The 25,557-nt window shown below is 41.9% G+C and overlaps 1 protein-coding gene and 1 non-coding gene across 3 annotated transcripts in view; both read right to left on the bottom strand.

Annotated features, from left to right (window-relative positions):
- sorcs3 (sortilin related VPS10 domain containing receptor 3) overlaps positions 1-25,557 on the bottom strand; it is a 260,977-nt gene that overhangs the window by 106,696 nt on the left and 128,724 nt on the right. For both annotated transcript variants that reach the window (XM_037254286.1, XM_037254275.1), the window contains exons 3-4: positions 18,796-18,895; positions 12,154-12,312 (exon numbers count right to left, since the gene is read on the bottom strand). In XM_037254286.1, the coding sequence (XP_037110181.1) occupies positions 12,154-12,312; positions 18,796-18,895 (259 nt within the window). The remainder of the gene's footprint in view (positions 1-12,153; positions 12,313-18,795; positions 18,896-25,557) is intronic.
- trnan-guu lies at positions 14,786-14,859 on the bottom strand. Its single transcript has one exon. It is a non-coding gene; the product is annotated as a tRNA-Asn (tRNA).

Genomic DNA, 25,557 nt, shown 5'->3' with positions numbered 1-25,557 from the left:
CTTGCAATGCACCCGACCCCTTTGGCCCCTCCCACAGGTGGTGAGCCCATGGGAAGGGGGACCCACGTTTCCTTTTCGGGCTGAGCCCGGCCGGGCCCCATGGGCGAAGGCCCGGCCACCAGACGCTCGCCTTCGAGCCCCGCCTCCAGGCCTGGCTCCAGAGGGGGGCCCCGGTGACCCGCGTCCGGGCGAGGGAAAACGTGATCCATTAATTTTTTTCATCATAAGGGGCTGATGAGCCGTGCTTTGTCTGGCCCCTCACCTAGGACCCGTTTGCCATGGGTGACCCTACCAGGGGCATGAAGCCCCAGACAACATGGCTCCTAGGATCATAGGGGCACGCAAACCCCTCCACCACGATAAGGTGACGACTCACGGAGGGGGAGGCGGGGGAGATTAACGATGACAGACATATTGTTAAACCCCTAATGTTTTATGGATGGAACGCATGAGTGTGTATGCATGTGTGTGGGGGCGTGTGTGTGTGCATACACACACACATATATTTATATATATATATATATATATGCACGCGCACACATGCACACTGTATACTATTACAAAAAATTGTCAATCAACAATAATTATACCATAAGGAGTAGATAATAACATGTGGAAAAAAGTGTCATTATCTTTCCTTTGTAAGGCCAAGGTCACTGTCTGTGTTATACTGATCATGTGTTTGAAATTAAGTCCATTAAAAGTATAGCAAGAAAGCATGTCTGCTTCAGTTCAATAGAGCACAGCAGCGATATTGTAGCCAGAAACAGGGACGCTGAGCACGAAAGGTACTTACCATCTGGAGAGCCAGTGAGCTGAGAAATGCACTGCAGCAGCTGAAAAACCTTTTTGAATCCAACCCAATATCACTTTTCAGACTGGGCAAGAGTGAAGAAAGATGTGAATCTTATTAAATATAATAGCTTTTTAGGTCATGTTTATGTGAAAAAGCATTAATTTGTGATCAGTGGTAGTCCAGGCTTTCAGGGCTCCAACTAGCCTACAGTAATTCACCTCAATTAATTTGATATGTCTTTGAATAGGTATGAGAACATGGTGAAAATGGAAAAAAAGACAGAAGAAAAGGGCATTTTACATTTAACAAGGCACGCATATCCGATGATGACGTCCACTTATGCCGTTAACGATGTGTTCTCTGATGGCTATAGAGTCCAATCCTAGATCCACAGACTTTGTTGCAGATTGGGCATGTGTAGGTTGCAGTGGTAGTGGGTATGGAAGAGTTCCTCTTCTGTGTCTGTTGTTCCCTTCTGGCAGTCCTCTCCTCTTCCAGCTTACAAATTTCAGCTTGGCAGTACTGCCGCCAGAAGTTACGGTCAGCAGCAACGGCCTCAAGGTCATCTGGCTTGATGTTACACTTCCTCAGTGAGGTCTTCAGTTGGTTCTCATACCACTTCTTTGGCCCTCCTGCCAAACGACGACCACAGTGTAGCTGACCATATAGCACTCTGCGGGAGAGCCTGTCTTGGGGCATTCAAACTACATTACCAAGCCAGCGAAGCTGGTGCTGGGTGATTGTGGCCTCTATACTTGTGCAGTTGGTCTTTGCCAGTGTCTCAGTGTGAGGCACACGATCTTGCCAGGTAAGCCGGAGCATGCGCTGCAGGCATCTTATGTGGAAGCTTTCCAGGGACTTCATGTGGCGGCTGTATGTGACCCATGCTTCGCAGCTGTAGAGGCGGGTGGTGATGCAGACGGCTTTGTACACAGCAACCTTGGTGTGCAGATGCAGATGGTTGTTCTGGAACACCCAGCGCCGTAGTCTCCCAAAGGCTGCTGATGCTTGCCTGATCCGGTTTTGGATCTCACGGTCGATGTTACAGTCATCGAAAAGGATGCTGTCAAGATATTTGAGAGGGGGGGGGGGGTTATTGTCAGCGGCTTGTGGTCGATGGTGAAGATGGTTGGGGTGGATGGAGTGCTGGAGCTCCACTGGCAGACCACTTCTGTCTTGCCAATATTGATGGACAGCCCCATCTTACTGTAGGCCCGAAGAGCCACAGAAAGGATGGACTGGAGGTCCTCTGGAGAGTGTGCCACAAGAGTGCAGTCATCAGCATACTGCAACTCAAGGACCTGCTCTATGGACAGCTTGGTGGTAGCCTGTAGCCTCCTGGTGTTAAAAAAACAGTATTGGTGGTCCGGGTGTCGGATGTGATGGTCTCCAGCCTCACATGCTGTCTCCTGTTGATCAGGAAGCCGGTGATCCACTGACAGATGGAGGCGGTCACCGCGAGCCTGATGAGCTTCTGGTGGAGGATGTCAGGAGCGATGGTATTGAACGCCGAGCTGAAGTCCACAAACAGGATCCTGGCGTACGTCCCTGGGGTGTCCAGGTGGTGCAGGATGTAGTGCAGTCCCATGTTGACCACATCGTCCACCGATATGTTTGCCCGCTAAGGAAACTGCAGTGGGTCGAGCAAGGTGCCCGTGATGTCCTTCAGGTGGTTCAACACTAACCTCTCGAAGGATTTCATGACCACAGATGTCAGGGCGACGGGTCTATAGTCATTCAAACCTGTGATGGCGGGCTTCTTGGCCACCGGTACGATGATGGAGCTCTTGAAGCACGAGGGCACCTCACACAGCTCCAGGGAACGGTGGAAGATCCGTGCAAAGGTGGGTGCCAGTTGTTCAGCACAGACTTTCAGGCAGGAGGGGGACACGCCGTCTGGGCCTGGTGCCTTGCTGACCTTTTGTCTCCGGAACATCTGACACAACTCCTCCTCGCGGATCTGAAGTGCGGGCGTTAAACAGAACGGGAGCCAGTACGCATCCCTGTCGCACCCCTGTGCATACCGGGAAATGCACAGACTCCTGACACTCGGGCCATCATCCCATTATGGAACTGATGGAGGATGTTGACAAATTTGTCTGGACAGCAAACTTGGCAAGCACGTTCCACAGGAGCTCCCTATCAACAGTGTTGAACGCCTTGGAGAGATCGATAAAGGCTAAGTAAAGGTCCTGATGTGCTTGTAAAGATCATAGCGACCGTACTCCTGTTCTTCCTGAACCTGCACTGCGACTTGGGTAGCATTACTTCTGTTATGTTGTTGATCAGCCTCGATAGCATGACCTTGTCGACCACCTTTCCAGCAACAGCAAGGATTGCAATCCCCCTGCTTTTGTCACAGATGGACTTGTCGCTCTTATTCTTATATATGGCAACAATGATGGCATCCTTCCACTGCTGGGGGATGATCTCATCTCCCCAAGCCCTCAGAATGTACTGATAGATGGTGCTTGTCCAGAAGTACCCTCCCTCTTTCAGGAGTTCAGCAGTGATGCTGTCAATGCTGGGGGACTTGTTGTTTTTTAGGGAGCGTAGAACTGCGAGAACCTCCTTGAAGGATGGTGGCTGACTGAGATTGTGGATGAGGGTGCATTCAGGTCGGTCTTCCAGAATGGTGTTGTCTGTGGGAGTGTTGGTTGGGGAGGGCTTCGAAGTGTTCAGCCCATCTCAACAGAATCTGGCTTCGATCTTTCAGGAGTGTAAGACCATCTGCTGTTTTTAGTGGTGTGACAAAGCAGCTTCCCAGGCCGTAGATGCTTATTATGGAGTTGTTGAAATTGTGCATGTCCTATTTGTCTGCATACGTTTGTATTTCCTGAGCCTTTCGTGTCTACCATTCATTCTGCAGGGTTCTTTTGGACTTCCCTGCGATGTGCCTGCCACTGTTGCTTAAGGGTGCCGGCCAACACCATGTCCACCGAGGACTCCAGTCCATATCCTGATGTTCTGGCCAACCCGAGCATTGAAGTCGCCAAGAGGAGTATTTTATCAGTCCTTGGGATTTGAGGGATTGCCTCATCTAGTGACTGATAGAAAGAGTCCTTCGCATTATTCTCAGATGGTAGAGTTGGTGCGTATGCACTCAGAAGAGTGACAAAGCGCTTCTTTGGGGAATGCGGAGGGTCATCAGCCTCTCACTAATGCCGACAGGTGTTTCAGTCAGGCTTGGAAGGAGAGTGTTCTTCACTGCCAGTCCCACACCATGCAGATGTTGTCCATCAGGGGGGTACCGTTTCCAGAATAAGGTATAACCCATTCATTCCTCCTTTATGGATTCCTCATCCAGAAGCCTGGTCTCACTTAGAGCAGCTATGTCGAAGTTATATCACCTCAGTTCAGCAGCAACTCCTGCAGTGGGGCTTGTCACAGCTGCCAGCGGAGTCCAGGATGGTTCTCATGTTCCATGATGCCAGCTTCAAATTGATTGCTTTTTTATTTCGACTGCAGGGTGAAATCTCCCGTTAGGCGCAGTAACCTATCCAGGAGTGTCTTGAACGGGCAATTTCTAGGCCACCTTTCCTAGGCTTCTCCCCAGTTGGGGTGAGCAGTCCAGTCCTAAATAAGGTTGCTCAGTCACACAGGGCTCTGCCAAGAGCAGCTGCCACTCAGTCCCAGCTGCTAGCAACCATAGATGTGCCGCTGCCGTGCAGGGCGCTGGCTGGAGGCTTCCAGTTAATTCAAACCTGCCCCCGTCACCAGGCACCCCAACGCCGTCAGACCTTTGGGCTTCACTTATGGTTCCAGGTGGAGTGACACCAAGGTCAAAGTGGAGACCTGCGCTTGAAAGTTTTTAAAATGCAGCAGTGGGTGCACGTTCCTCAGTAGCACTGCCTTGGCTGTAGAAGAGTGGGTTCTAGTGGCTAGGGAAGCCCATGACGACCGGAGCTCTCCTACGTTGCTTTTCTCTCAGAGTGTGCTCTCCTTGCCTTTGTCTTCCTAGACTTACTCACCAGGCAGCGGGACAGTGGTTGGTCAATGCCAGGGCGTGTCCACTCCACATGGGCTTGTACATTAGACCTCTGGGGACCACTGCAACTCCAAGATCCCCTACAGTTTAGTTTGGAGTTCATCCTAAATGTTGTGGATTTATTGTACGTTGTATGTGGTCGCCCTCAGCTGATCTGGACACCACTTGATTGCAGCTGTGAATGTTTGTTTACACATGCCTTTGGTATTGACACAACAGGGTTTAATTCGGGAGCCTCTGCTGTTTTCACTGTATCATTTGCCTTTGGGTTCCATTTTTAGGAAACATATTATTTCCTTCCACTGCTGTTTTGAGAATGGATTACCAAAAGCCTTAAGAATGGTTACACCATCTGCAGTGTTTGCTGTATGTTGCCTTGTATATATCGTATTACTTCTAACTTTCTTCAGCAATCACTTTCCACTGTGCCATTCTGATTAAAATTATACTTGGTTTATAGGTGATTTTAGTTTTAGCTTGGTATTGCAACTGCTTACTTGATATCAGTAATTCTTCATTCATTCTTCATCCGAGGCTTTTATCCACTTGCTATCGCGTCCATTGTTTAGGATCATGACTTTTTATTTTTATTTAAAATAAATAGGTAAGATTGTGACCCCCACCCCCCAACACACACAGACACACATAGTACACCTTTTGTAACTTACACCATGCTTGACATTTTCCTACATTGTTTGTGGGTAGACAAGGAAAACTGATTTTTTTGTCTCCGTCTTGTTACTAGAGAAGAGCCCACACAAACACTGCACTTCTTGTTGCAGCGCAAGAGTGGTAACAACTCACCCAGTGTGCTTCCTAACAAATATTAATACTAATTAATTAGCCTTCTTTCAGTGCACAGCAGATTACATATGTAATAGACCAAGAAATCTCAATCGAACTGAATTTCTGTACCTTTTAAAAGAGACATGTAAAATGTACTTTTTAATTGTTCGTATGCAATTAGTTGAATCTTTGGTGGGCATATCTGTGAACAAGCTGTTCTGGATTTGTTAAATTCTGTGTCTGGCCATGAACTGGGCCCCATTTTATGATGGAAACACTGTAATGCCAAAGCCAAAAAGCTAAGTGAAGCTGTAGTGTTGGAAGCAGAGGCATCGCAACATGGTAGGCAAGATAGGCAATTTCCTCTGCCCCCAAGGTGAAGGAGCCCTCACGGGACAGATGCCAAAAGTAAAACTGCCTAAAAGGGGAAGTCAACCCAAGATATCAGAACTTCCAATTGTCATGTCTTCGTTCTTCGGCCGCGCCAATGACCACGCTGAGCGTTTTTGCTACGTTCTGCCACCTGCTAGTCTCAAGTGTGTGTCACATTCCGTGTTTTGTTGTCTGTTGGTTGTCATGGTATCCGGTCACGTGTCCGTCCCGCGTCTTCACTCTTACCCCTCCCTGCTTGTGTTTCCTCTGTGTCGCGCAATCACCCAATCACTGTTACCTGTTCCTCTTTTTAACACCATATATTTAATGTTTGTCACTCCCTGCTGGTTCATTCTGTTCTGTACTGTTATGCTACAGTGTGTGCTCCTGTTTACGTTCCTGATCCTCCCGTGTCTCCTGATCTCCCCTGCTCACGATCACGGTACTAGTGATTATTTACCCGTGTGCCCATGAGGACATTCTGTTCGGTCCGAGAGGACTTCTGTTCTCTGTCCGAGAAGACTTCTGTTCCCTGCCTGCTATCTGTGAACCCCTGTCCTGCCTGTGAACCTGCTCTTCACTTCCCCCTTCCCCTTCAATAAAGGTCCAAGCTGCATTTGGTCCCCCAGCTCCGTTCCGTTGTCACGGATCGGAATGGAGCAGGGCGACCAAATGCAGCTTGGACCAGGGTTTATTGAGGGAAAGGGGTGTTGGAATAAAGGACAAAGGGGAACAGACAACGAACAAACTAGCACAGGGGTGGCCAACCAGTCAGAGACTAAGAGCCACATTTTTTTACTGTGTACCGCAAAGAGCCACAGCCCCCCCCCGAAGTGAAGCGAACACGCAGCGTTTGACGTCCCATTACCACCCCCCCCACGAAGCGAAGCGAACGCGCAGCGTTTGACGTCCCATTCCCGTTTTTAAACTTTAGTCTACCAATTATTTATTTAAAATAAAAAATGTTAAAATCATGCCATTTACTCACTTATGGGAGGCACCATTGTTGCTCTCTAGTCGCAAGAATATACGACATATGTGTAGGTAATTGCCATCCACCCTCCATCCCAGTTGCCCGCCTCCGTAACAACTCACATATTAGTAGCGTATTGCTGAAAGGCCAGGCTAACGAGAGATATGTTCAGGGAAGTTTTTTTCTGATTCCAAATATTTTGAAATTTCCACAAAGGTGGAATAAAACAACAAAGTGGCTCCAGCCATTGTACATACCAGATTCTTATAACACCTACAGTGATTGCTCATTTATTGCTGATAATTGGCTCCAAATATAAGATCATTGATTATATTATTACATGCATTTACCATTTTGTGTGCTGAGTTTTTTCCGCATCCGGGGACCAAGCCAGGTCTTCCTGCCCTGTGTTTTCATCTGCCTTCTAGAGGTTGTTATAATGTACTGTACACCATTCCGAATGACTAAAGGGCATATAGCACTTGCAAAATCAATTGCGACCAGTAATCAGTCAGCTGAACGACCGCCAACTTTCGAAGTGTTCGGAAATTTCCTTGCACTACTCTGAGTTTGTCTGAATTTCCAAATGGTAAATTTGAGCATCACTGAATTTCCGGCATGAACCAATGTGTGCTCCGAGTGTTGATGTCTGGGTTTGGTCATGTGACGATACTCATGTACCATAAACTTTATGGTACATGAGTATTGTCACATTTATGGCATAAAGAACATGCAGGGCATTAATTATTAAATTTTTTCATTGACAAAGGCACCTCACCAACGTTGATGAATTATTATGTTACGAATTATTATCATTTAACTCTTATTCCAGAAAGCAGAATACATTTTTTTCAATTGCTTACACATACAGTGTTCTTAAAAAAAAATCCTCAGGGTAGGACTGCCTCTTTAAGACCAGCACTTTAGCACTGTATGTCAGAGAACTCTCTAATGGGGCTTCCCTAGTTACAGACAGGCTTGGGAGTAATACATGTATCGGTGTTATGTAGTATTCCACAAAACAATTGTCACTGTATTCCATTACATAGTATACAGAAAAACATGTAATCAGATTAAAGGTACATTTATTAAAAACAGGGATTATTTCACAGGATTAAATACATTGACAGAGTGACGCCATTTAATGGAGCCCTCAGAAGTGGATACATTTTCACAATTGTCGTGTCACTCAATAGGCCAGCATGACTCTATCCATTTGGCACGAAGTTGCTGAGAGCAATCGGTTGTAAATGTGCAGTCACAAATTGGATCTATCCATCATCTATTTATCTTGTGAGATATTGCCTTCAGGGACAGTTTGAAAACAGCAATTTTTTCACATGGCATTCAATCAATCAACTCATTCGCATTTAGTTGAACTACAGCAGGTAGCCACCAGTATGCGCCGACTGGATTTAGAAGTTCAATACGTTGGCAAATAATTAATAGCGTATGTGTAATAGTGCACTCCAATTACTTAAAAAAAATAGTAGCGAAGGACTGAAGTTCTGTTTGGCTTGAAAAAATGACGTTCTGAAGACGACAGTTGAAGGTGAGGAGTTCAGAGCAGGCATAGAGAGGTTGGGGCATTGAGTTCGAAAGTGTGGGGGCAGCAATGAAGAAGGCTCTCTTATCATTATCTTCTCTGCCTGTTGTGCAGATATTGTGGGTTTGGTTGCTTGAGGAAGGGCATCTGAGGTAAAAACTTTGGCAAACAAATCATGCAAGTAACCTACTGTGGCAACCTCTGATGGGACTAGCTGAATATCCTAACAAGCACATACATACTATAGCTTTAATTTTGTTCAGCACTTTGCTCAATGGTTGCTTTTAAAAAAATGCTGAATAAAATTTGGCTTGGCCAATCACCACCCTCTAGAACTTAATCCAACTGGCCCATCCAATGTATCACGGTATTCATCAGTGAAAAAAAAAACCTGTCTATTCGAACATTAGTGTTAAAGTATTTCATAGCCCAATGAAAACATTTCTCTTGGTGAGATTGGCTTGGCGTTGCATATGATGCATTTGCCTGACAAAAATATTTCCTAAATATCCCCAAGTATGCTTTCCTGGGTAATTTTCTCAAAATGCCCAGTAATGTCCAGTAGTAGTTTCATCCTTTCCACAAAGACGTGGGGCTATGTCATGCTTTCCATCAGCAGAAATCATTCTTAGAGACAATGAGTTTCCTAATAATGTGGAACATCCTCCTAAAAAAAATTTCTTTAAATTAGGCTGAGCTGGGGAACTAATTATCAAAGCTGTCAGTTTTATTTCACTGAGCTAAATGAACAGGAGAATCAACAAAATTCATAAAAAAAAAAAAAACACACCAAAAAATAAGGACTGGAGTTTGACACCTGTGCCTTACACCATGAGCGACCTTAAATCTTTTGTGCAAATTAATTTTGGAACACACACAGAAAGACTGTAGAAGAAGAAGTATTTCAGTGTGTTGTTTCTTTACTTCACATAAAACTGTTTTAAAACGTATTTTCTTCACTTGGTGGCCACAACATTTACTTTATTTTCTGAAGACCAGAGACTAAATCAGTAATTGTGTCCAAAAACGGATGAGCTAGTCTTGAAAGGTCAGTATGAGTCTAATATAACCAAAAACTATGTAAATATGCTCAAGGAAAAATAAATGACCCAATTTTTGAAGGCATAAAAGAGAACCAAGAATTACAACAAAACAGCTTGCTTCTATTAGCCCACCATGGATTTTGATGGTGTACAGAATAGGGTTTCACTCCTAAATGCAAGTACTAAAAGCCACACTTTTCCAAAGCCTAAGATCTGCTGCTGATTAAACTCAGAGACAGACATGCTCTGAAAATCATTAGGTAGTTGCAAGCTGAAAACGACCATTTAAAATCCACTTGCTGCTGGGTTGAATGTCAAAATGATGTGTAAATGCTGAGAGGGGAATGAAGAGACTACTAACATCTGTGTAAACTCTTGATGAATAACATATTTCTTAATGACCCTTGGGATGTCTGCAGATGACACATTCAGGGTGAATAAAAAAAAATGCAGCAGAAGCCAGTGCCAGTGTCGAAATGATGATGCAAATACCAAATGCCTCTGACTGCATGGGTTGAGTTTGAGTTGCCTAAAGCATGTCTCAGCTATCAGAGTCTTATTGAACGGTTTCTTGATTTGTAACTGGTCTTCATTATTTAGGTGTATTTAATCAGTCAACTCAATCTATGTGGCTGCTATTTCTCTTTTTATTTATCATACCAAATTGATTGCGAGCCTCATACCTCATATACTGTATACAGTGTCATGAACAATGTAAACCGATAAAATCCTTTTGACTTTAGGGATGGGTACTGTAGGAATTTACATTTAAGGGATTTACATTTATGCTGACCATGTCCCTTTTTTTTAAGTGACACAGCGGATGAAGATTGCGATGGATTTAATGATTTGGAGTGACACAGATGGTTCGTTAAAATTGTTGTTTATATTACATTTATTTGATATACGTATCTAGTCTGACGTCAGCTGTGTGTGTTTATTTTTTTAAGTGACACAACACGAAGATTCCGATGGATTTAATGATTTGGAGTGACACGGATGGTTCGATAAAATTGTTGTTTATATTATTGTTATATGATATATAGTTTATATATCATTATATGGGCCTGTGGAATATTTTGAACTGCAACTGACGACGAGTCTGATGTCAGCAGCGCGCCGCACACGCACCGTTGTTTACATAAAGGACGAAGAATTCGATCGATGGATTTAATGATTTGGAGTGACACAGATGGTTTGATAAAATTGTTGTTTATATTGTGGAATAATTTGAACTGCAACTGGCGACGAGTCCGACGCCAGCGGCACGCTGCACACGCGCCGTTGTTTACATAAAGGACGAATAATTCGATCGATAGACTCATTGATTTGGAGTGACACAGATGGTTTGATAAAATTGTTGTTTATATTATAGTTATTTGATATATAGTTTATATATCGTAATATGGACCTGTGGAATAATTTGAACTGCAACTGACGACGAGTCCGACGCCAGCGGCACGCTGCACACGCGGCGTTGTTTACATAAAGGACGAAGAATTCGATCGATAGATTCATTGATTTGGAGTGACACAGATGGTTTGATAAAATTGTTGTTTATTTATAGTTATTTGATATATAGTTTATATATCGTTATATGGACCTGTGGAATAATTTGAACTGCAACTGACGACGAGTCCGATGTCAGCGGTGCGCCGCACACGCGGCGTTGTTTACAGAAAGGACGAAGAATTCGATCGATGGGTTCAATGATTTGGAGTGACACAGATGGTTTGATAAATGTTTTATTTATGTTATAGTTATTTGAATAACTGTTAATGTTACGTCAGGACCGTTCTCAGCTCCTCGTTTGTGTTCATGTTAGCATACAGCCTGTTTTTGCTGGTTCATGTCTGTACTTGGTGTTGGGTTTTGTCAAATAAATTTCCCCCAAAATGCGACTTAAACTCCGGTGCGACTTATATATGTTTTTTTTCCCCTTTATTGTGCATTTTATTGCTGATGCGACTTGTACTCCGGAGCGATTTTTAGTCCGAAAAATACGGTACATTTCCAAGTTTGGAAGTGGATGAGATTTGTCAAACCTAAACAAACATCATTGATGTCATTGACGTCGCTAGTTACTGTGCAACATCCCAATCAATTGGTGCGGGCTAAAGGGAGGACACAGCGGGCAGCATCGCTCAGCTATAGCCAGCGCCGACACTGACTGATCCTTTACCTTCAAATCAGATCAAGCCGGAAGGTGTGCAGCTTCACCAACACTACAATACACAGTTAAGTAATGTACATTTTGTTTTAGAGCAATACTTACTGGTGGCCATATTCATTTTTTCATATAAGTAAAATCGTGAAAGCTTGTGACCAAAATATAGCAGGTATTACGAACCGCTTCGGGTACATTCACTCATAATTTATTTTTGTTCGGTGTACAAATTATTATTGCTTAATTTCCTTGTATCATTAATTGCCAAGCGTATTATGTAGTAGTTTTGATTATTGTTTTGAATTGTAAAATGTTAAACCTTAATACTTCCTCTGGTCATGTTATCTAAATTCATGATGGGTTCTTTTTGTCAAAATGTACATCATCAAAATTAATGAGTTAATTTTTTTTAAATAATTGATTGAAAACTCTTGTCTTTTTTTTTTAATAAAGATTTCAAATCAAATATCGTTCAATCTTACCTTCTGATCGTGACTGTAGGCTAAGGCCCAGTCCTCCTCAGTGGGGTGGAATAATAGGCTTAATATGTAGAAAGCGAGGCGGTACTTCTGGTAGCTGGCTCCTTCATCAGAGCTGATTAGCAAACTGCTTTCAAACTCAGGATCAGTCAACACCATAATCTGATAGAGGGGGGAGACAAAAGTTAAGAAATTATTTTCTTTGTTTTTCTTTTACAAAAAAAAAAAAATTAAGGACCAAAACTGTGCAAGTAAAAAATGGTTGGTCAGCGAGGTGCTTGGCCAGATTGGATGTGTTCCCACCTCGAGCAACAGTAGTTTTAGTTTTTGCTACACAGGGGCATGAAAATGAATGTAATTGTTTATTTGCCTCTAATAATTAAAAAATAAATAATTATAATAATGACACATTTCATGTTTCATATTTAATCAATAAATTAAAGATTTAATTAATCATATATCTATTAATTATTTAATGGTGCATTTAATTATTTAATTTGATATTCACTTATTTGTTTGATTTATTTAATTTCACATTTAATTAATAAATGAAGAAAATAACATTATTATTTCAACATTTCATGTTGTATTTATTTATTTAATTTTGGCACTTCCGCTAGTCTTCCATATAACACAAGCCACATGCATCATTTAATAATCGGTGCTTTAACAAAAAGACCATCACGGTAAAGGCTGTATGTATTGATGTCTATGCCGTACATGTTAGTTTTATACAATACAATACAATTTAACTATATTTATATAGCTCCATTTAGATAACTGCAGCTGTAACGTAGCCCTTCACATATCGCAATGGGACAATCACAAAGACAGTAAAAACAATACATTGAAACAGAAAATATACATTACAGTACAGTAAATCAAAGGCCAAAGAAAAAAAAGGGGTCTTCAAACGAGTTTTAAAAATGGACAGTGAGGGGTCTTGCCTAACATTCAAAGAGAGGTCATTACAGAAAGAAGACTGGCAACAGAAAATGCTTGATCCCCTCTGAGGCTCCGTTTAGTCCTCTGCACCTCCACTTTACTTAATCCCCATGATCTTTCGCCATACATTGGCCAGCAGCAGAGCCCAGGGTGGTTTAAACCATTGATCCATTTCCTGAACTGGTTATTGTTTTGGTCCAATTTTAAATCCATCCGTTCGTGTCATTCTGTTTGCTAGTTACTGCAAACTAACCGTAGATTGTGTTCTTGGCTGGTTCCAACAAATGATCAAACTCCCTTTGATGGCTGTCGTTACTTTGTGAAAGGCTCATCCTCCTTTAGTAGAAAGTGGGATTACTTAGTAGGAAGCAGGATTTCACCTTAACATTGATTGCCCTCACAAGTTACAGATGACGAGCACTGCCATCAGTTGCCATGTAAACAAAATAGTGTCATCACACATCTCATCTGAGTCTGCAAAATAATAAATCGATAATTGATATGCCATGCCCAATCATTTTTTTTGTGCACAGCACTAATATATAGAGGTAGGTAGATAGATAGACAGATAGATAGAGAGAGAGATAGAGAGAGAGAGAGAGAGAGAGAGAGAGAGAGAGAGAGAGAGAGAGAGAGAGAGAGAGAGAGAGAGAGAGACATATAAAGAGAAAGAGAAAGAGAGAGAGAGAGACATTACCAGCTATGTATTAGTTTAAGTACAGTGCTGTATTTGAGTGATTTGTGGTCACTGGTTCGTCAAGGAAACAAATAGCAAAACATCACTCGTTTCATCCTTGTGGGGTATAAGCTTTCTTTGTCATCCGTTGCGCCAAGCTAAAGGCTAATGTCCAACCAAGTGCTGGAAGCAAGCGCATAAAAAAAGGCACATATGGCATTTTCCATTTTCTTTAAAAGATGTTTCTTTTATGCATTTACCTATAGCACTTGGATGGACTTTGGCGTTTAGCATAAAAGCTTATGCCCCTCATGTCAATCAACCACTAATGGCATTGTAAATAGTTAAACCAAGATTCACCCCCTCATTTAAACATACTTTCCTTATGCATTGCAGAAAATGTTATGCAAATGAGAGGGCGGGCCTAAAGGTGTCTTGGCTTGAACTATTTGCGTATTGGTTGATCAAAATCCACTCTGTATTCCTGCCTACCTCTGAACAAGAGTAAGTATATACGTATAATATATAATACAATTTTTTTTTTTTACCTGAATCATTATTATCAGTTCAGTTAAAAGATCCTTCATTCACTGAATTCTTTATCCCCAAATGGGAAAATAACCCTCCAAACATGAGTGAAGTTTCGCAAGAAAAAAAAATAGTTTTACAGTTCGAACATTAATACTATAATACCATCACATTCTCTTTGTAGCTTATTCAAATTAATACAAGTTCATAACTGGGTGGGCTCTCACCACCAACCTTTTGATTAGGAGCCAAAATGCTAATCAAATTCGGCCTGAGAGTAATGGAGCTGAGTCTAGGGTCTGAGATTCATTTAGCTTGCCAATTCATGCTAAAATTCGGGGATTGATCTGAGCGCTGTGCATAAGAGTACCAGTTGGTAAATGAATTGCCTCCTGCTCAGCCACCATATCAATTTGTAAAGGTTCAATCTACAGTCAGATCTGTGTTGTGAACCACATACAGAGTATTGCTTTCAGAGAGGATAAACATCTCTGGGTGGGCTCAAACCACCAACCTTTCGGTTAACAGCTGAATGCGCTAACCAGTTGCGCCACAGAGACTTGCAACTGTGTGTTTGAGTTCAATGTGTACACCGCCTACCGCCCTAAAACCGCTGAGTTAGGTTCCAGTATGCCTGCAACTTTGGTGAGGCTAAGGGGTTCAGAAAATGGATGGGCAGAGTGATGAATGTGACTATGGTGACAAAACGTTTTTAATCTAGACATTAGAGAACTACTCATAGTTGTCAATTAGTGAAAAGCATTACCAGTTTGACATACACACGAGAAACAAATTAATTACAATGACGTTTAATAGTATTTTATTACCGTATTTTCCGGGCTATAAGGCGCACCTAAAACCCTCAACCTTTCTCAAAAGCCGACAGTGCGCCTTATAGTCCGGTGCGCCTCGTATATGGACCAAATTCCTAAATTTAAACTGGCCCGAAGCATTGTGTCATGAAATCAATTATAAGTGGCCCGCTGAAGACTATGAATCATGAATCAAAAAGACTATGGATCATTTTGAGATTATAAAGTAATTTGTTGCGTCTGAAGTTGAAATAAAAAAGATAAAATGGAGAATGATTTGATTTGGATTAAAAATCTGACATGATGCATTAATGGTGCGCCTTATAGTCCAGTGCGCCTTATATAAGGACAAAGTTTTAAAATGGGCCATTCATTGAAGGTGCGCCTTATAGTCCGATGCGCCTTATAGTCCGGAAAATACGGTACATGCCAATGATATTCATTGATGTGATGACACTGGTCATGTTACTCAAAATATCACAGTATCTCACAATAATTACAAAACAAACATCAATATGCAAAATATAAAAAGTAGAAAATGAATCATTCTTTCAGTCACGCTCGTGCCAGAGCACGCTCGGCCGGCAACTTCCCTCAGCCATATCCCTTCATAACGGTAATGTCTGTCACCCGCTCCCTCTTGTTGTCTCATCTATTTAAACCCTGCCCGTGTGTTCCTCCTTGTCAGTGTCTACTGTTGTATCCCGTCTGTGTCCGCGCCTACTGTTCCTGTCCTGCTCGTCTATATTCCCCCGGTCTTGCCTGGAGGCTCACGGTCAGAATTTGTTCCGTGTCCGAGTGGACTTCTGTCTGTCTGTTTGCTGGCCGTGAGTCTCTATCCCGTCTGTGTCTTCGTTTGCCCACCTACGTACCTCCCTTCCAACTCCCTTTCTCCTTCAATAAACTCTGGTTCAAGCTGCATTTGGTCACCCTGCTCCATTCATTCGTGACACTTTCAGGTGAAATCACAAGCTAGATTTATGGTCTTTCTTTTTTGTGTATTTTATAGTTTTTTTGTAGCACTCAGAGTATGTAACCTAATAAAGCAAGATTATAAAGTATTTTATTATTTTATAAATTAGTAATTCATTTCACAATGATGCGTTAATAAATCAAATGAAGCGGGAAAAAAATTCACTAGGATGCCGAAAGAGTACCTTTTAGGGAGCTGAGCCTGAGAAAAAAATGCCTCTCAAAAGGTGCCATAATTCCCCTCACTATCAGAGAGAGAAGAAATGTTCTGGATGAATGACATCCATCACACCGGATCAATTAGGCTTAGTGGAGTGTCTGATGGCAGGTTAAACAGAGCTGTTGTCGCAATATGGCCCTTAACCATTGATCAAATCTTAATCACCCACATTTTGCTGTTGTGTTTTCATTGTCTTGCTTCCTGAATTACATTTTCAGTAATTATTTTATAATGATTTTTTTTTAATGTCGGTCTGTAAGTACACATATAATGTATGAACACTTATGCTTGGTCATACACTATTAAAACTGCTGAATTGAAAGTAACCCAAACAGAATGCAATACCAACAGTGCTGGGTTTTTATATCCAGTGCATTGGGTTGCAGATTTGACCTAGCACAGTGGCTCAATATTTTGATTACACAATGGGTAAAAACTACGAACAAGTTGCTAAGAAATGGCTTACCGGGTTATCAGTAAGGTTGTGGTTGAAAGTAAAACTAATTTTAATATCAATAATATCAACAACACAGAAGAAACAACTTTCCCATGTCAGGGGCAGTTGCAGAGAACACAAGGGAAGCTCAGCGTCCTCTAAAAGCCAAACAAAAAAAGGGGTGAATATACATTCTGCTGTCTGTATATTTCATTGACAAAATATGTGCTAGAATACTTTCATCAAATCAATCAAATCAATTTTTATTTGCCAAGTTTGACCATGCCAAACAAGGAATTTGACCCTGGTACATTTCGTTCTCTATACAACATTTAGGTAGCTAACAACATTCAGGACGACATGTGCAAAAATGTACAATTATTCTCAGACATCCCCTGATCTTAACTCCCAGGAGGGCAAGGAAAAACTCAAAACTCCTGCTAAGGGAAATGAGAAACCTTGAGAAGAGACCACAGATGGGAGGATACCTCTTCCAGGATGACCAGGCTGCAATGGATGCCGAGAGGACACATAGTACAAATAATATAGACAATTCAAAGATAAAGCGTCGAGAGCAGGTTGTTATTGCACAGCAATGTCTCTGAGACTGTTAAGAGTGGTGTGAGTTCATCAGAGCGACAGCCTGGGGGAAGAAGCTGTCTTTATGTCTGCTGGTTTTGGCGTACAGCGCTCTGTACCGCCGTCCGGAGGGGAGTAGTTCAAACAGACTGCAACCTGGGTGAGAAGGGTCTGTAGAGATGTTACTTGCACGTTTCCTGGTCCTGGACAGGTACAAGTCCCGGATAGATGGGAGGTTGGTCCCGATTATCTTTTCTGCAGTCCTGATTGTCCTCATTGTTTAGAATCAGCTATTTATGAGCGGTAACTGGCAGGACTTCCTTCCTCATTGCCTGCATTTATGTCAGCGATAGGTCACACACTGGCTTACACATAGACAAGCAAAGGACGCTAAATTTCTACTTCTAAAAATCGATAGTTCCGCTGTGCAAAACTGGACAGTCATTGGATAATTGCTGCGCTTTATCCCGCCCATCTGACACTCAGCGTCTCTCGCGGTTTATGGGACAATGACTGGCCCTGATGCTCGGTTTCTGCATAATGATTGGATGATCTGTCCAAGGCGGTGCTCAGCTTCACTTCATTTGAATGACCTGATAAGAGGTCACCACACCACTGACATGATATGATTGAAAGCCCATCCATTTTCATCTATGCTTGAGGACAGCATCTTGTCTAGGCTATCATCTGGGGCCTCTTGGCATCTCTCATTGGAGACTGATACCAGAGCCCAAGCTTTGTGGCTAGGTGAATCTGACTATATATCTATTTGGAACCTCTCGACTTCAATCAAAGTTTTTCATTGAACAACACTTGCATTGAACTTTGTGATAATGTATTTGCATTAAACCACTGACATGTGGGTTATGTTTAGATGTGTGTGGGAGACTTTAGTATTTGTCATCTTCTAAAACTATTTTGTGGACAGTAACAAGCTATAGAGTAGCAAGGAAGACGTTTTCCTCAAAATTCAAAATTACTACATTAAAACCATCAGCTTGAGCTAAAAGCTATTTTGGTGACAATAAACAAAGACACCTTGAATGTTTGACACACAAAGTGGAAAATGTTTCATATGTGTGAGAAAAACACAACGGAGCCTCCTGCATTGGTGACATAACTATTTATAACTGAAATATAGTGCATTAACCAAGGCTATATTTCTTCAAACCAATCTGTTCTTGAACCAAATTTTGTGAGCGAGTATGTTCATGAACCAGATTTTTCACTGTATTTCATGAGAGGTGACTAACTACAATTTAAGAAACAGTATCATGCATATTTTATTCCATCTAGATTTTTGTGGCAGATGGTAGAAAATAAATATTTGATATCTGAACCTTTAGACTATCATGTGGCTAACGTTTAATTGTTAATTGAAAAAGCTTTTAGACAGCTTGTGAATTTAATCAATGATGAAGTTTCAAACATTCATTTTTGTCTTTACAAATAATGTAATAAACATGGAGCATCTTACCTTTCTCTTGTTGGTTGGACAGACATATAGGTAACTCAGAACAGTCTTGGATCCAAGTTTATCATTCATTTTCTCGTATGTGGAGCCAGAGTCCGAAGATCTGAGCAGCCCAAAAAAAGTGAAACAGTCAGTAGGTTCCAAGAACCTTAGTTGCTCAACAAACTAAAGGTGTATTAAATAATAAGTTATAAAAAAACTAAAGATTGACTTTATTTTTGGCAAAAATTAAACAGCATACAATAAAACAACCTCTTTCACAGGGTTGAATCATCTTAGTAATGGAAAAGATGGGTGGTTTATATCAGGCATCTCACAAAAACTAACCCTTCAAAAGTGTTTAGGGACTAGCATTGTGAATAATTAATACCCTCCAAATAGCTGAATCAGAAATAAAATATGACACGTGCAATAAAGTAAAATAAAAACATGTGGGCATTCCGGACTCCTAAGGCTTTAATAATGTAGTTGTGAGAATGAGCTTGTTAGCTGGCCTGGTCCCTCAAGAGCAGTGATTCTTAGCCACTGTGCTATAGAACATTCATGTCCTGAGATATCATCACGTATGCCACACGAAAACACATTTCACTGAATTGGTTGGAAAAAGACAATTTACTATTACTACAAATAATGTATCTTAGCCAGCAACATATTGTGACAGGCAGCACAATGAAATTGATGAATTCCAGTCCATAACAGAGCATCCAATCAACCTGTGTGTACACCTATTCCTTTTCATACAATAGAATTATATGTTCAATTAAACAGGCCCAGATTCCAAACTAAGTGCATACTGAGTAAATTGTAACTAGATTCTCATTGTCATATTCATACGTACAACTGAATTATATACGTATTTGCGTTCAATTAGACTGGCCCGGATTCCAAACTAAGTGCATACATATGTGAGTAAATTGTAAATAGATTCTCATTCTTTCACTATACTGTATACTATTATTTTTTGGAACATATTCTTTTTATTTTGATGGTGTTGCGGGAAAATATGTGCCTTGCCTCAATTAATGTTCCAATATACTGTTCCAGAGAACCTCAACAAGGAACTGTTTTCACAAATAAACCCCAAACTCGTCTTTAACTTTGACATCAACAGTACAGCACTGACAAGTTATATCTGTTTTTTTGTGATGGGTGGTTGGGGGGCTGTACCTCGAGAAATATTCGGAATATAAAAGTGTTTAACAGATGCCAGACCTCAGGAAGGCCCAATTCTACCAGCGCAAAGTCTATCAAAATACCAAAAGAAAGAAAGCTCCACCCAACTGCACAATTAGACTGCACTTTGCGCTAGACCTGCGCTCGGCCGGAAAACAGGGCCCTATTACTTTGTTCTATATAGCTATATTCAATGTAGATTACATGTATACAACTGCCCCTTATTTCTTTCACATCTTAATGTATCATTTTTAATTGGGCCTCATTGTATATCCTCCTGAGACCCAGTAATTAATTTTTGTCCTTTGGAGAGGACATACGTATGTTTTTGGTCCGTATTTCTTTAAGTCATACAGGCCACTGTGTTAGTTCCTGTTGGCCCTTACAGAGGACAACTTGGGTTTTTCACATTTGCCATGACCGAGTTCTGATGTCCTCTGAAAAGTATCCATCCATTTTCTTTACCGCTTGTCCCCGCAGGGGTCGCGGACGTGCTTGAGCCTATCCTAGCTGTCATAGGGCAGTAGGCACGAGTCACCCTAAACCATTTGACAGCCACACAGGTCATACACAGGGCACACAGACACGAACAAAATCCACCCAGCACGGGGAGAATATGCAAGCTCCACACAGGGAGGACCGAAGGTGGAATCTAACCCGCACTCTCCTAACTGTGAGGCGGACGTGCTAACCAGTGCCCCACCGTGCCGCCTTCAAAAGTACATTTTGTAAAAAATAAATGAAAACATGTTTTGGCATTTTTTAATGTTAATGAAGAGGGTTTAAGATAATTTCTCTCCAGGCCTTCTCGCGGCAGCTCTATGGATATGTTAGCCAGTGAAATTTTCATTAACTAAGAATTATGTGGTATAAAAGAAATAAATACATTCAAAAACGTTTTTTTCTCTGGGTCTCAGGAGGATATAACGTCTTTTCCGTGATCACTATCTAGATATTTTCCTGGCTTTGGAACTTTACTTTTTAGATTGGCTGCCCACTTGACAATATTGTGATGAAAGTGAAGATGATGCCAATTTCAGCTTCCCTCTCCCCACCTTACTTGGCGTGCATGTTTGTGCACGCACGCGTGTGTGTGTGTGTTTGTGTGCATGCGTGCGTGCGTGCGTGCGTGTGCGTATTAGCCTGAGCATGCTGCTTGGACTTGGGAATGAGGTTTTGATGAAATTGCAAAACATCTCTCATTGAAATTCATCCATAAATGCCTCAGAGAGAAACTGTTGTTGCTATGATTACAGAGCACAATCATCAGTCAAAGAATCTCATTTCTACACTTTATTAAATTGGGGAGAGTTGTTTTACTGATAATACATCTGATTTGGACTGTGGCCTTTGTTGGTACAGGTTTTTTCTCTTCTTTCCTCTTTATTTAAAAGGGGAGAATGCACATTAATCAACACTATACAATACAAATGCACCCGAATTTGCTAAACTAAGATAATGTTCATCGGCAACCCCTTGGTCGGATGAAAAAGCCAACATAAAATGAGAAGCATTAAAATCAAACAATTCCAAAATTATACAAGAGCATTACAAAAATAAATGTCATGATACTACTGATAGTGCTTGCAAGTTTGGCTTACTCAATGAGAGCAATTTTCAAATTTGGCCACTGCTTCAGTTTTTGTTTTAAGATATTTTTATTTGTCTCTAATTTAAATTCAGTAGGGAGAGGAATCAACAGTTTAGCTCCTTGATAGCGTAAGTTAGACTGTACAAAAGTTATAGCTTGTATTTTTTGGTGGATTTCGCAATGATGCCAGTTCATTGACTTCCTATTAAAAATCGCAGTTGTCATTTTTATATACCAACCAATCAATCAATCAATCAATCAATCAATCAATCAATCAATCAATCAATCAATCAATCAATCAATCAACTAACCAATCAATCATTTATTTTCAGAGCATTTTCACACAAGGTATACAGCTCCAAGTGCTTTACATGAGTTAAAAACAACCCTCGAGCCCACCCACCCCAACACTGCCCACACAATTTGCTTCAAGTTGCAGTGGATGTTTGTGACCATGCAGTAATGCATTTTAATAATACACTGTGTTCGCAATTATTAGGCAATTTGTATTTTTGAGGATTCATTTTGTTTTTGAACAACTACAGTGTTCTCGGTCCACCAAAATATGAATGAACAACAAACTTGAATATTTAATAGAGTAAAAATGAGATTCTGTCTTTCTTGGGAACATTCTGCACAATTACTATGCAACTAAAGTAAAAATGGAAGATTTCCCATCTTACTTTTTTTATTTTAATTTGTTAAATTGAGAATAATAAACAAACAACTCAGAATTTACAAATTAGCATTTAAAAGAAAATTTATGAATATAGCCACCCTTCTTTTTAATAACAGTTATACGACTTCTGTCGATGGAGTCTGTCAGCTTCTTTATCTGTCGACTTTTTGCGCAGCAACAACCACAGCCTCCCAGTTGTTCAGAGGTGTACTGTTTTCCTTCAGCGTAAATCTCCCATTTAGGAAGGGCTCATAAGTTTCTTTTTTTTTTTGGTATGGCGCTGCTGTGAGTGGCAGCCTCCCAGCAGTGTTCTCTCTTTTCCTCTTTATTTCCTTCTTTTCTCCTTTTTCTTTCTTTCTATTTGTCGATTCGGCGATGCTGGTGCCTTCTACCGCACCTCGGCGTGTTCAAATCGCTTCAGATCGGATATTTTTTTTCCCTGGGACCGGGATGGCTGCGCACATCGGTCGGGACCAGCGTGACTCTACGACCGCTTCCTGCTCATCCGGCCGGTGCTGACCAGGTCCCTCGCCTTGGCCTCGCAGCCGCGACCCCTGTGGGGAGTCCGCTCCCTCGTGCTCGTCGGAACCAACGACCTTCGCCGTGCCAGCCCCATGGTAACCATCTGCATGTGCCCCAACTGGGTGCCCAGGATGCTGCTCACACGTTTGACTGTTTTGTGATGTTTTCACCGATTCACGACCACGGTCCATTGGGCGCCGTTGAACTTAACTGCCCTTACACCTGTTTATGGACCCCGTGGAGGCTATTATGTGTGTTTTGAGGCGTTCTGGTATTGAGGGGGGCTGGTTGGCCGCTGTTACTTTTTTTTTTTCTCCTTTGTCTTGTTGCTTTGCTTTGATGGCTTTTAACTTTCGCACTTACTGGCTTTCTTCGTGGCGCCGTTGTGTGGCATCCTTATAAGAGCCTATTGAGTTGCGTTCATGCCATCTGTGTGTCTTTTATATACCCACTCTGTGGTATGAATACTGCTGGGTCCTAAATTTCCCCACCCCCGGGATCAATAAATGTTCAATCAAGATCTCAATAGAATTTAGGTCAGGTGAAGAAGGGGGCCATGTCATTATTCTTTCAACTTTAAGGCCTTTACCGATGAGCAACCAAGTGGAAGTGAGTACCGTAATTTTCGGACTATAAGTCGCGGTTTTTTTCATAGTTTGGGTGGGGGGGCGACTTATACTCAGGAGCGACTTATATGTGTTTTTTTTTTCAAAAAATTTCAAAAAAAAAATTTCAAAAAAAAAAAAATGAAACCGCGATAAACGAACCGCAATGTAGCAAGGGATTACTGTAATTTGAATTTCAAGTGACGACAGCAGCGCGAAACCATCTGCGTCACTCCAATTCATTAAATCCATCAATCGTCCTTTGTCAACAATGCGTGCGCGCCGCTGACGGCTTTTGCACTTAAAAATATTCCACAGGCCCATATAACGATATATAAATTATATATCAAATAACTATTATATAAGCAATAATGTTATCAAACCATCTGTGCACTCTAAATCATTAAATCCATCGATCAAATTCCTCGTCCTTTGTCAACATCGCCGCGCGTGCGCCCTGACGTCAGCCTCGTCGTTATTCCACAGATCTACTATATATAGATAATATATATTGTAGCGTTAACAAAGTTCAAGGAAAGACGTGGGTTTGGTAAACGGCTCTTTATTTAACAAAACAAACTTACAGGCGTGTGGCGGCGTGGACGTCCAGCCACGAAAGGGGACGAGAGCTCCATACGATAGGACCGGGCGTGCGTAGAAGCCATGACCGAGCTCCATGCACTGTCCTCGGACAGCCACCCGGCTGAGCGCCGGCCCTCGACTTCCATCCACGGAGCTGAAAGGCAGCTCGGTAGAGTAGGACCGGGCGTGCGTAAAAGCATTGTCCGAGCACCATCCACCGTCCCTGGACAGCCACCCGGCCGAGCGCCGGCGCCCGACTTCAATCCACGAAAGTGAAAGAAAGCTGGACGAGTGACGCGCGACGGTCCTACTCTACCGAGCTGCCTTTCAGCTCCGTGGATGGAAGTCGAGGGCCGGCGCTCAGCCGGGTGGCTGTCCGAGGACGGTGCATGGAGCTCGGTCATGGCTTCTACGCACGCCCGGTCCTATCGTATGGAGCTCTCGTCCCCTTTCGTGGCTGGACGTCCACGCCGCCACACGCCTGTAAGTTTGTTTTGTTAAATAAAGAGCCGTTTACCAAACCCACGTCTTTCCTTGAACTTTGTTAACGCTACAATATATATTATCTATATATAGTAGATCTGTGGAATAACGACGAGGCTGACGTCAGGGCGCACGCGCGGCGATGTTGACAAAGGACGAGGAATTTGATCGATGGATTTAATGATTTAGAGTGCACAGATGGTTTGATAACATTATTGCTTATATAATAGTTATTTGATATATAATTTATATATCGTTATATGGGCCTGTGGAATATTTTTAAGTGCAAGAGCCGTCAGCGGCGCGCACGCATTGTTGACAAAGGACGATTGATGGATTTAATGAATTGGAGTGACGCAGATGGTTTTATTAACGTGTTATTTATGTAATAGTTTTTTGAATAACTCTGAATTTTACGTCAGGGCCGTTCTCAGCTCTTAGTTTGTGTTTATATCACGTTAGCATAGCTATCGTTTAGCCTGTTGTTGCTCGTTCATGACTGTTCTTGGTGTTGGATTTTGTCGAATAAATTGCCCCCCAAAATGCGACTTATACTCCGGAGCGACTTATATATGTTTTTTTTCACTTTTTTGGGCATTTTATGGCTGGTGCGACTTATACTCCGGTGCGACTTATAGTCCGAAAATTACGGTACTTTGATGCATTCGATGGAATATTTTCCTGCATAAAAATTATGGTCTTCTTGAAAGATTCAAACGTTTTACTGTACCACTGCTTGAAGGAAGTATCTTCTAAAACCTGGCAGTTAGTTGATTTGAATTAATTTTTCTTTTAATTTTAGAGTTAGTTTTAAGTCCGCCTTTAACTCGAAAAGGTCCAACCAACTCATCTTGAATAATACCAGCCCATACCAGTACCCCGCCTCCACCTTGCTGGTATCTGATTTGAAGTCGAACTCTGTGGCCGTTACTGATCCAGCCATGGGTCTAGCTGTCCGTCACTATCATCTCATCAGTCCATAAGATCTATATAAAATATGTCGACTGATATTTCCTGACATTTCATCATGTATATGTCCTGTTCAGTGGTGGTCAAGTGTCAGCCTTCCATACCTTGGCCATTTCTCTGAGCACTAAATACCTGGTAGTTCTGGGCACTCCAGGTCGATT

This window comes from Syngnathus acus, chromosome 1 (assembly GCF_901709675.1).
Source record: "Syngnathus acus chromosome 1, fSynAcu1.2, whole genome shotgun sequence".
NCBI lineage: Eukaryota > Metazoa > Chordata > Actinopteri > Syngnathiformes > Syngnathidae > Syngnathus > Syngnathus acus.
This window is presented reverse-complemented; position numbering and strand designations above follow the sequence as displayed.